The sequence below is a fragment of the Engystomops pustulosus genome, chromosome 2 (assembly GCF_040894005.1).
Source record: "Engystomops pustulosus chromosome 2, aEngPut4.maternal, whole genome shotgun sequence".
NCBI classification, from domain to species: Eukaryota; Metazoa; Chordata; class Amphibia; order Anura; family Leptodactylidae; genus Engystomops; species Engystomops pustulosus.
Window position 1 is genome coordinate 124,513,380 of NC_092412.1, and position 12,676 is coordinate 124,526,055.

The 12,676-nt window shown below is 39.9% G+C and overlaps 1 protein-coding gene across 3 annotated transcripts in view; it reads left to right on the forward strand.

Annotated features, from left to right (window-relative positions):
* The window catches only part of LOC140118398 (multidrug and toxin extrusion protein 2-like), a 37,915-nt gene extending 26,647 nt beyond the window's left edge, over nt 1-11,268 (forward strand). For all 3 annotated transcript variants that reach the window (XM_072136255.1, XM_072136256.1, XM_072136257.1), the window contains exons 13-17: nt 3,128-3,197; nt 3,279-3,411; nt 5,883-5,977; nt 7,593-7,686; nt 10,547-11,268. In XM_072136255.1, coding sequence (XP_071992356.1) covers nt 3,128-3,197; nt 3,279-3,411; nt 5,883-5,977; nt 7,593-7,686; nt 10,547-10,800 — 646 coding nt within the window. In that variant the 3' untranslated portion in view covers nt 10,801-11,268. The remainder of the gene's footprint in view (nt 1-3,127; nt 3,198-3,278; nt 3,412-5,882; nt 5,978-7,592; nt 7,687-10,546) is intronic.
* The last annotated feature ends 1,408 nt before the right edge of the window (nt 11,269-12,676 follow it).

The window sequence follows — 12,676 nt, forward strand, 5'->3', positions numbered from 1 at the left end:
TTTTTTGCAAAAGCCCTATTTTTGGGATTCAAAACAGAAGCAGATGCAAGAAAGGTCTTGAAATATATTTTTCTCAAAATGAGGTTGTCAAAGGTGTCCCCGCGACCAACGTCCCGGGTCGCGGGCACACCCATGCCTTGCTCTGGTCCCCAGCCAGCTCCCCTCCCTGCTTCCTTACCTATCCACGCTCCTGCTCCAGCAGCCTGGCATTCCTAGGGTGCGCATGTGCAAGCGCTCGAAGATTTGAAGGGGTAGCGCAATTATTATCGGCAATTCATTCCACATTTCTCTTCTCTCGTATCTCCCATTGTGGCCCTAACAAGAAAAGGCGCTGATCTCAGACTCTGGCCTCTAGCGGCTGAGGAAGCATTCTCTAAACTGATGCCTATGTTCTGCTTTTGTACTGACACGGCCAGATTTAGAGAAACCGTTCCAGCTTGAGGTTGACGTCTCTTCGGTAAATGGCCCAAAGGCTGAACGCTTACCTGTGGCTTTTTCTCCAAAACCTTCTCTGCGGCCGAGAGGAATTACTCCATAGGAGATCGGGAACTCCTGGTCATTAAACTTGCCTTGGAAGAGTGGCGCTATATTCTGGAAAGAGCTCATCACCTGGTCAGCTTGCTGGTCCCTCTTCCTTTCACATTTAGTTTTCTGATCCATTTTCGTCCTGTTGAAAAGAACGTCTAGGCAGATGCTCTCTCTCGTGCCTCTGGTGTTATTGGGGAAGAACCGGTTCCTCGCCATATCATTCGAGGATATGGCCGCTCCAGTGGATCTCCAGCAGCTCCCTCCTGGCAAGACTTATGAACGACCTGCGGACCTTCGGAAAAAAGATTTTGACCTAGGGACATTGCTCTCTTGTGGCTGGGCACCCCGGCGTGCAGCGCTCTGTAGTCCTCATTTCCCGTTTCTATTGATGGACAGATCTGGTCAAAGACGTACGGGATTTTGTGGGTTCCTGCACCTCCTGTGCTCGTAATAAGCCATCCGGCCTCAAATCTGCTGGTCTCCTGATGCCGTTGCCGATACCCAGCTGCCCGTCTACTCACGTGGCCATGGACTTTATCACGGATCTTCCGTATTCCTCTGGGATAACCGTCATCTGGGTGGTAATTGACCGGTTCTCCAAAATGTCCCATTTTGTTCCGCTGCCAAGTCTGCCATCTGCTCCTTTCCTTGCCAGCCTGTTCATCACCCACATCTTTCAGCTTTCTGATGCACACCACGGGGTCCAGTTTGTCTCCCGCTTCTGCCGATCTTTATGATATCTTTGACTTTGACTCCGTGCTGCCTGTCCTGACCTTCCGCTTTGTTCCTGACATTGATCCGGTGCTGCCTGTCTCACCCTCCTGCCTGTCCCCGACGACGAACAACACCTTACGATTCTGTACTTTGCCTTGGCCGCCATCATGGGCAAAGATGTACCTGTGGAACGGCCTGGTGGTACCAATCCGCAGCAAGTCCAACCCACTTTGTGGTGGGCTCTGGAGAAAACCAGGTGCCACATAGACTCCGCTCCCAGGTGTCGGCTTACACCATCGCTCGTGGTGGTACAGAGGGTCCACTTCCTTGAACTGTGACAGAGGTCCATTGAAAAATAGAATATGCCTGTATGGGTGATGTCTACAACCTTTAGTAGGCTACAGTAGTATAAATCCCATTGTTGCTATAAGTTTGGTTTATAGATGGTTTAAGAGGGTAACATTAAGCCTGTAAGAATCGATTCTAGTGCAGAGAGTTTCCTATAGCTAACACACCAGATTCAACAGTACTTGTAGAATTTTTTCCATAGTCTCTTTCTTGTTGCTGATAAAATCTCCCCTCTATGAAAAAAGTACATGTTCTCATACAGGTACAGTACAGTCTGAATGTTGTACTGAAGGGTGTAACTTTATACATTTTCTATGGATCTGCTAAATGAAATGTAATAAAATGGCATTCAGTTGCAGACTGGTATGTGTTTAAAAGACTTTGAAGTTGTATTTACCTTCTTTTCTTTTAAAGATAGTCAAGGGTATACTGTGCAAATGTTGGCAATTGTTTACCCCTATGTTAGAATCTGTCACTTACTTCTATTAATGTGGCTGCTGGGGGGGCTCTGTGGCTGCTGGGGAGGGGCACTCTGGCACCTGTGGGGGCACTCTGACTATTGGTTGCGGTGTGGGCACATACTGGCCATGCGGGTGTCTTAGGTTATTGTTATAATAATAATAATTCCTTTATTTATATACGGCACACAGATTACACAGCGCTTCACAGAGCTTGCCAAATCAGTTATTTAACAATATACTTAGCTTTGTGGTTGCCCTCAAAAGGCTAATTGTAATAGTAATGCTGTATAAATATAACTACTAAACAGCTCAAGTAGATATATTTATACAGTAATAAAATGACATTCAGCCCCTTTAAAGCAACCTCAAGGCTGATGTGGCATCCAGTAAACAAGAGTTTGACACCTCAGATATTACTACTTTCTGCAAAGCTTGTTGAAATGTTACATATTCCTTAAAGGAAATCTACTATGAAATTCAAGCATGATAAACCAACGAGAGTTATTCATAGATCCAGACACCATGACTATGGTAATCTTCTTATGTTTGTTATCCAAGGCCTCCTTCCTTTTAAAATCGACTTTTAAAATTATGCTTATGAACCAGTAGGGCTCTGGGGGCATTACCAGAACCCCTCCGTGCTGTAGCTTCACAGGCTGTTGTACGCAATTCCCTCTCTCACTGTGTGAGATTACGGCAGCCAGAGAGAGAGGGAAATGCTGAGGGAACAAGGGAGTGGAGAAGTGCTCCTGCACAATGTAAGCCATGGCATGGATGAACTCTGGTATGCCCCCCTAGAGCACTTCTGACTCATAAGCATAATTTTAAAAGTTGATCTTAGAAGGGAGGAGGCCATGGATAACAAATATAAGAAGATTACCACAGTCACAGTGCCTGGATTTATAGAGTAAGTGTCCCTGGGTTATCATGCTTGATTTTGAAGCTAGATTTCATTTAACTTTATTTTGCACTAGGTTTCATAACACATTCACTAGGTTTCTTTATAAAAGTTATTTAATTTAAAAAATGTGTACTTTGGTTAGAAGAAATAAACTTTTCACTTTTTTTCTCTATAGAGAAATAGTTTCGTTGGTTTCTCGTCTCATGCTCATTTTTGCGCCATTTCACATATGTGATGCTATAGCTGTAAGTACCTACGTGCCATATATATTTGAATAGTTTGTAACAGTTTTTTACAGTATTTAAAACTGTTTTGAATGTTTTTAGGGCACATGTGCCGGAATACTTAGAGGTTCTGGAAAGCAAAAGATTGGTGCAGTGACAAATGCAGTTGGGTATTACCTTGTGGGCTTGCCTATCGGAATTTCACTGATGTTTGCAGTGAAACTTGGAGTCATAGGTAAGGACTGTTATTAGTTTTTTTTTCCAGTTTTTATTGAATTTTGGAGCAGTACACATATGGAATGTATATGCCTGTAGAGCACCTTTAAAGGACATCTATCACCAGATCAAGGATTGTAAAATAAGCACACCGACATACTGCTGTGCGCCCCCTCTGGCAGGATCTGCTCTTCCTTTAGCTTCTTATGCCCTTGATTTTAAGAAAAAAAGGGCTTTTTAAGATTATGCAAATGAGCCTAGCTCCAGGCTCCATCCTGCCAGAGGGTGCGCACACCAGTATGTCTGTATGTTTGGTTTACATCCTGGTGATAGGATTTTGGAGCAGTACACATATGGGATGTATATGCCTGTACAGCAAATTAAAGGACATCTATCACCTCTGGCAGGATCTGCTCTTGCTTTAGCTTCTTATGATTTTAAGAAAAAAAAGGACTTTTAAAATTATGCAAATGAGCCTGGTTCCATGCTCCAACCTTCCAAAGTGGGTGCACACCAGTATGTCTGTATGTTTGGTTTACATCCTGGTGATAGATGTACTGTAAAGGAAAAAGTGAGGAGAGAGAGATCAAAAAAAGTTCTTTCCTGTTTTCCACTTCATAGAACTTGATGCCATATTTGTTTTAAGAAGTATGTCATCAGGTTATACTCTGTTGTTTAAATTGTATTAAACAGTTTACAGTTAACATTTAATACTTCTATTGTAAGATCAATCTTTCATATTAGGTAATTCTCAAAACATGTCTGCTTTGCCTTTCTGTACTATGACCTCTTTATGCCTAAATGTCTAGAAAACTTTTCACTGACCATCTGCAGAATGTTGCTGCCGGTGGTCCGTGTGGCTACTGTACAGCATCTCCAAATGTTGGAGCCTCAGACAGAATGGCTGCCCAAATAATCTTGCATAAAAAATGTCCAATTATAAAAAAATTTAAAAAAGAATTTCATTTTATTTATTGAAAAAATTGATGGTGGTGAACATCAGCCATATAATTACCTTAGCATTGTTCAGCATGGAAGAGTGGGTCAGTGCCACAAGATGATTATACCATGATAGTATATAAGGGACTGCTTAGTTCAAATTATGTCTGACTAAATAATGTATGTGAAATTGAAGGCACAATATGGAACATATTGATGTACAGCTGAAACCAGAAGTTTACATACACTATATAGAAATAGACATATTCATTTTTTTTCACAATCAGACATGAAATCAGAATAAACCTTTCCTATTTTCAGTCAATAAGGGCCTCAGCCAGAATAATTAGAGAGATACTTTTTTGAGGCATTTTTATTAGTTTCTGAAAAGTACCGTATATACTCTTGTATAAGCCAAGTTTTTCAGAACAAAAAATGTGCTGAAAAACCTTGGCTTATGCACGGTTCTATAAAAAAAAATATACATACTTACCTTCAGGTGCCCCCGATGCTCCGGTCCCCGCAGCTCCTCTCTCTGCTGTAAGAGACATGTGCTCTGCTGGCCGTTGCACACCTTGATGTGTCGCTGCTGATTACGTCATAGTGTGCAACACCTGTGCTTTTACAGCAGAGAGAAGAAAAATGAGGTTTTGGTGGTAAAATTAGGGGCCTTGGTTTATACTAGAATATATACAGTAATAAAACTTTCATTTTATAACGGGTCATATGTTGTTATGAATTTGGGCCCTTTCCTCCTAACAAAACTGACATGTCTGAGCCATGTTTGTAATCACCTGAGTGATGATGACTGGACATTCCCATCTTTTTTGTATAAAAGTATAATTGTACAGATAAACGAGGCACTTGTAGGTACAGGCGGTCCCCTACTGAAGAACACTCAACTTACATACGACCCCTAGTTACAAACGGAACACTGGATATTGGTAATTTATTGTACTTTAGTCCCAGACTACAATAAACAACTGTAACAGTTATCAAAGGTGTCTGTAATGAAGCTTTATTATTAATCTTGATTCTTATGATAACCCAACATTTTTAAAATCCAATAGTCACAGAGACCAAAAAAGTTCTGGCTGGGATTACAATGATAAAATATACAGTTCTGACTTACATACAAATTCAACTTAAGAACTCAACTTAAGAATTCAACTTAAGAACCTACAGACCGTATCTTGTATGTAACCTGGGGACTGTCTGTATTTGGAAACTGTACCCAGGGATGAAACAGACTTTTGTGAGTCCACAATTTTCTTCCTGATATTTTGGCACATTTCTTCAGACTTTCCCTTGGTGTTACACAAAAAATCAATATGTTTCAGGTGTGCCTTCAAATACATCCACTGGGTCTCTAACTCAAATGTTGCCAATAACAATTAGAAGCTTCTAAAGAAATGATATCATCATATGTATCAAATTGTTTACACCACATAAACAAGAGTTTTACAAAATAAAATATAATTTACAGAACTATTGGGATATGTACAAGGACATGAATGTTTATGGATGTTTCAATCATATTTATTCTTTAAGGTCTATGGTCTGGAATGATATTCCCAGTCTTTTTACAAGCCTCGTTCTTCATGGTCTACACTTTGCGTATGAACTGGGACAAAGCATGTCAAGAGGTAATTTTGTACTTTAGTTTAAACATCTGTCGGCTTGCGATTAATAGGGCTTTTTTCGGTTGTATTATGTTTAATATTGACTTATTTCTAATCTAATATTTATGGACATTAATTTTTACTAGCTTATATACCCTGTGTTGCCCAGATTTACCTTAGACTTTTTTACACAGTTTAAATATATGAGGTCTATTGTATAATCCATGGAAACAGAACATTACACGTTTCCATCTGCTGCATATATAGCCTATATACCTTGTGTTTGCCCATGTTCATATTTAACTCTGCACCTTTACCATTTTTTTTCTATCCACTTAGCATAGCACTTCACTCTAAATTCCCATTATTTCCTGTACAGCAAACTTTTCTATTCTTGGCACTGTGCACTTACGCCAAAATCTGAAATCTGAAAAACAGCAGAGACCGCTCAATGATTTACCTTAGAAACATGGTATTTTTAAACCTCTATTTTCTCCATTCTGTGTGCTGTTTTCTGTGTTGAATTATATTTTATGATGGATCAGAAAGAGAATGTACCATGTTTGGTGAGATCCTTCAAGGCATTTATTCTACACAGCCTGACTAAACCTTTTGAAATTTTTTTGGGTACGTGCACACTGTGCAGTTTAACTCAAATCAAACCATGTAGGAGCCTTTTAAGAATACACAAACCAAAACAATTAATTAAAAAGGATATTTTAGTTGTATTCTTAAATGCTTTTAAATGGATGAAAATGGGACCTTTCCTTTTAGTCACTTGGTTTAGTTTCATGCTGAGACATCACAAAAACAGACTTTAAGGTTAGATAGTTTAAAATCATATTTGCTTTGTAATCATAGAGATTCAGTAAGTTCCGTCTTACATATTGTATTGGACTACCAGACAAACCAATTTTTAGCTAAAAATAATGGGTAAAAAAGTTCCCATAGTAATCTAATATGGCTATGTATGTGTGTGTGGGATCACCAGCTTTTATATTGGGCCAATACCAAGGGTAATTGCAAGTTTTTGGAAGGTCTTTGCTGATGTTCGTGTTGTGTGTAAGCTTTAAATTGCTTTCCTAAATGTTTCCTTGCTGCTCGTTTACTGCTTCTTTCCATATCCCCTTCTACATCCTAGCCTACAGTGATGACATTTTGACCGCTGCACCTAATTACTTTAGTTTTGTTGATTGTCACATGTTAACGTCGAATTGTCATTGCCAAAACCATGATGAAGACAGGTAGTCACTGGCTGTCCTTCGCACGGTTGTCCTAGTGTAATATCCTGGAAAGAAAGGGCAGATCATTTTTATGACCTTGTTTTGATTATTAGGTAATCCACACATTCTTATGTTGCTACACAAATGGAAAAATTTTTTTTTACCCAGTTTAGTCGTGATGTCTACTTCCCTACATGTCCACTGTAGAGAAATAAAGGAATCAGTTTCTACTTTTCTATTTACCTAGTGGAAGTTGTTAAGGCTTTTTTCTCTATATAAAAGAAAAGCTATTCTGTTTTCACATACTGTAATTATTTTTGTTAATGTTTCATTTCCCACCATGCCCAAGACTAGTTTCTAGGTTGTTGGCTTACAACTTTACTTAGATTGGACACAAATAAGAGTTTTTTTCTTAGGCTCAAGTTCGAGCAGGTGTAAAGAAGGAAGACGAAGAGCCTACTGTTCCACAGATGGAGACTTCTAGCACAGGATTTGACGTGTCAAAAAATGGCAAGTTTTTGGTTTACAGCATGATAATACTTTAGTTTGCAAGATGTAGTTTGTTACATTCATTCTTTTATTTTAACTGTTGTCCATGTCACTAAAGCCTGCGCTTTTTGGGGAAGGCTTCCGGAGGTTGCCCTAATGATGGGGCAGCTGAATGTTGGTTCCCCTGCTACAGGCAGCACGAAAAGAGGCAGCAGCTAGTCTAGCCAAGTACTGTTACCCTTTTTATTTGTAACTGGGCTGCACCAAAACTCCAGTTACAGTTAAAAAGGTAAATGTTAAAAAAATAATAAAATTCCAAAAGGTCTATTCAGACTCTTGGGGGACTGAAAGTAGAAATGAAAAAAGAATTAAGAAGGAACCCTGAAGATATTAAAATATACCCAAAAAATGTGTTTACTCCTGCAATCGCTAACATCACCCTATACGACATCCAGTTACCCTAAAAAAACTGTGATGTATCAAAATTTAAGGCATAAAATGCTTAATAATATTATAACGACTGTTTTAGGGTAACACTTTAATACAGGTTGAAAAGAAATTGCTAAAATAAAAATATTTGGTTCAAAACCAAATATTCTGACCAAACATAATTAAAAAAACTGAAAAATTTGAGACATTAAAAAAGCACAAAACAAAATAGAAAGTAGTGTCTGTTCCTGAAGATGTTAAATACCATAGACCTTACAGTGGTCCATGATACAGCGTATGCTGAAGATCAGTAAAATGAATGACGTATTGTAAGACAAGAAAATAATATAAAGAAATCACTCCCCATTTTACTACCATTAACAAAAAGGGCAGTTTCACATGGACGACCTTGCCTGTCTATTGGCTAGATTTACCCTCCGAAAATAAGTACGGCTGAAATGAACTTAGATTTGTTCAGTTAAGTTGTACTGGGTTCAGGAACAAAAAAACATTTGGGCACATTTACTAAGGGCCTTGCGCCAGTTTTCTGCCAGACTTTGCACCTTCTTTTACGTGCAAACTTCTTGCACAGGTATTTAAAAAGTGTCTGTGCCACATATGTGTCACATGAGACCCTATTGTGCATGCTGCACAGGCAAACTGCACATATTGCCCCAATGACTACATTTATTGTACCAAATTTGGACATGTGTTGTGGCCCTCAGGCTGTCTCCAGGAATTGCATTATGTTTGAAATGCAGTTTAAACACCACTGGGAGGGCTATGCACAGATTTCGTACATGTTTCCAATAAAATGCAGAACACATGCTGCTTGTTACTGCTTGCATGTGTTTCAGTTGAAACACCTTGGGATAAGCCACAATTGGGACAAGCCAATCACTTTATTGACTGAGCTGCGTTTAAAAACAGAACATGTAAACGTAGCCTAGGCATGAAACATTAGTACAGAAATGGCCATATTGACTTGGATATAGTGAGAAAGCATTTTTTCCTTTGTAGCCTTCGAAGAGCCATTTATTTTCCCATCAACAAAACTTGGAGTACATATACTGTGTATAATAGAGTATAAGCGAACTCAAATATAAGCCAAGGTACCCAATTTTACCATAAACTGGGAAAAGCTATTGAGTCGAGTATAAGCCTAGAGTGGGAAATGCATTGGTCACAGACTCCCCCAGTATATTGCCAGCCTCCCCCCAGTATATAGCTAGCCAACCTCCTAGTATATAGCCATCATGTCCCTACCTCTAATATATAGCCAGCCCCCTACCCACAGTATATAGTCTGCCAGCCCCCAGTGTATAGCCAGCCAGCCATCCCCCTGCCTTCAGTATATAGCTTGCCAGCCCCTTGTATATATCCTGCCAGCTCCTTGCCTGCCCGCCCCCTACGTGCCCTAGTATATAGTCAGCCAGCCCATGCCCCCAGTATATTGCCAGCCTGCCCATTCCCCCAGTATTTAGTCAGCCACCTCAGTATATAGTCTTTATAGTTAATATATATACCCAGTCAGCCCCAGTATATAGCCAGCCGGTATATAGCAATCACCATGTCCCAGTATACAGTCTGCCAGCCACCTGCCTCCAGTTTGTAGACAGCCAGCCCCTTGCCCCCAAAATATAGCCTGCCAGCCCTTGCCCCAGTTTGCACAGCACATAAAAAATTAACTTAGTACTCGTGTTTCTGATGCCTCCTACAGGTCGTCTTCTGGATTCCACAAACCTTTAGCTGCTGACGCACCACTATGAAGTCAGCAAGCAGTTGACGTCATAGTCTGAGTGCCACTAGCAACATTAACCTGTTGTTGCCGGGCGCATAGGAATCAAGAAGAGGACCTGTGGGGGGGAAGGGATGGGGTTGCATCAGAAAGGTAAGTATTATATATTTTTTTTATATACCCGAGTATTAGCAAAGTGGGGCTTTTTCAGCACACAAATTGTCCCGAAAAACTCAGCTAATACTCGACTATATACAATAACTTAAGCATCAAGTTTTATAAACTACAAAGTCTTAAAGCACATCGAATAGGTGGGTGCTATGCTGGCTCACTACAATATAGTATAATAAGTGAAACCCAGGCACTCCTTTTGATGCAAAGAAAATCTTTTATTTTAAGTAGACTGGTAATTTCCACTATTGCGTTGTGTAACGTTGCGGACAGCAGTAAGTAGGGATAAGCAAGCAGAGCAGCAACTAGTAGTGTACCTCAGTACAAACAAATGGCCCTAAACATGGCAGGAATAGAAGCCATTCATTTGCTTAATGGCTTACTAGCATGTGGGAGTGTTGGATGACGTGAGGGTCTTAGAAACCCTTTACATACCATGATCAGAAGGATTTACAATTATCGCATTATGTATTAACCCTGCATATATTGTAATATTCATCTTATACACGGTTTTAACATGAGCATATTTCCAATCTGTTTTAGGTGCTATTACCACTGTATATACTGCTGTGGATCAAAGTGTGACTACGGGTGCGGCCATCTTGCCAGATTCCCCTTTTAGTGAAAACTACTCAGAGCATCTGGTTCTTCAAGAGGATCCATTAGAAACATCAACTGTAGTTGGCAAGATCCTTTCCACAAAACAGCTCCTTCTCAGACGGGGTTTAGTGGTCTCTGTAGCTGTTATGGTGCTAGTGATTGGGGTCATTATAAAAGTTTTTACAGGTAATGGATAGAGGGATCATATGGCAACTAACCAATTTAAGTAATTGTCCAGGCTATACACTGCAGTCCATGCTAAGGACCCTTACATGCTGCTGACAGGCCACTGTGATATGGAAAGGACAGTTGTTATTTCTAAAATGAAAGCCTTTGCACCCGACAGTTGAGATACCAATACTTGAAAATGCATTTTATTATAAATGCCTCCAAGGAAACTGCATCGTTTGTTGCAGTTGTGGATATTTAGTTTTATTTTACATATCCTGACATATATTACTAATGCAGGTATATAATTTGTATGAAGTGGAATTGAATGGGAGACCTAAAGATGTAACTTGGAGAGGTTTTGATAAATAGGTATGGCGCATCATCAAATTTCTGTCAATCTTAGTGACCTTTTAAGATGTATGACTACAATTTTAAGAAATATAGTTTAGTTTGTACATGCCTTTGTACCAAAAATAAAATATAATTTTAATTCATGAGATTGTCTCCAAGGCTTCATTGCATTATGCTACTTTTGGCTTGGGGTTTCCACATTTGTAGAGTTGCAGAGCACAAAAAATGGTTTAAAGTTCCTGTTAGGGAGCACTGTGATCTTTTCATCATTTACATTGATCTTTCCAACTGCATGGAGTACATTTATGTGCTGGGTATTGCAGGAGAAGGCTAGGCCACATGTATTACAATTCCTAAAAACAGAGCCAAGCTGCCTGGGCCAAAATGGAAATCTAACTAAAAACTGTGCAGTGTAAGGGCTAAAATTTAGCAAATTTTATTATATTATCAGATTTAGGCAAGTTTTTTTGTAAACTATTCAATTCAACTTTTCAGTTATATAGAATACATAAAGCAAGTGGCTAGGAGCAGAGAAATCCATCTACAAAGGAGCTCTGAAAAAAACACACAAACTGTTCATACAAACTTCCTGTAGTGAGTTATGTGCCTTGTAAATGGAAATACTAGAACAAGAGGGAAACGTTAAGTGGAAAAAGGGATGACATATAACAATAGGGAAAAAAGTAAGATAAAAGCATGGAGAACAATAGAGGGTGGTTAGGTAAAGATGAAGTGGGGGAGTTGTGTTAGTTCATGCACTGCGGCAAACATAGCAATCTGCTAAATGTTTTAGACAGTTTTTAGACACTTTTGCGACTGGTGCTCCAACAAGTTCCATGTATATAACTTCTCTTTGGTATCCACCAAGTCCTACAAAATTGAACTTTGGAGAAGCAGCCTGTTACAGAGGAACATTGTTCCTAACCGGACACTCTGCTCTGAAAATATATATTGCATATGGGGTAAATGGATACAGTATACACTGACAGCAGTCATTGATATTCTGTGGTGAGATGTTAGTGTGTCCAGAGGCCATTTGGTCATTAGTATCACAAAGGCCTTCAACAGGAAGAAGCCATCATAAACCAGGTGTGAGATTCTCTCTCTACAGACACTGGGGTCTATCCTTAGTGGTCTTAGGGTGGAGTTATGGATGTTGCCAGAGGGCTACAAACATGGATTTTAGGCTGGTGAAATCAGGCTACAAACATGCATTTCAGGCTGCAGAAATCAGGCTTTCTTTGTTTCCTGACTTTTCCTGGACAACCAGTGCCTAAACATTGCTGCCGGCAGCCTCAAAAAGTCGCATGGGCCCCGCCATCTTGCCTGGGATCGTCGCTCTCCGTGACGTCATCAGGGAGCGGCAACCCGTCTCCATGGTAGCCTCGGGTCTTCCGAAGACCCGAGGCTATTTCGTTTTAAACCCTTCATTACAATGTGCTGATAGCACACTGTAATGAATGAGGAGGAAAATCCCCATATACTGTAGTATGGCAGTATATGATAGGATCAATCAGACAACCTAGGGTTAAAGTACCCTAGGGAGTCTGA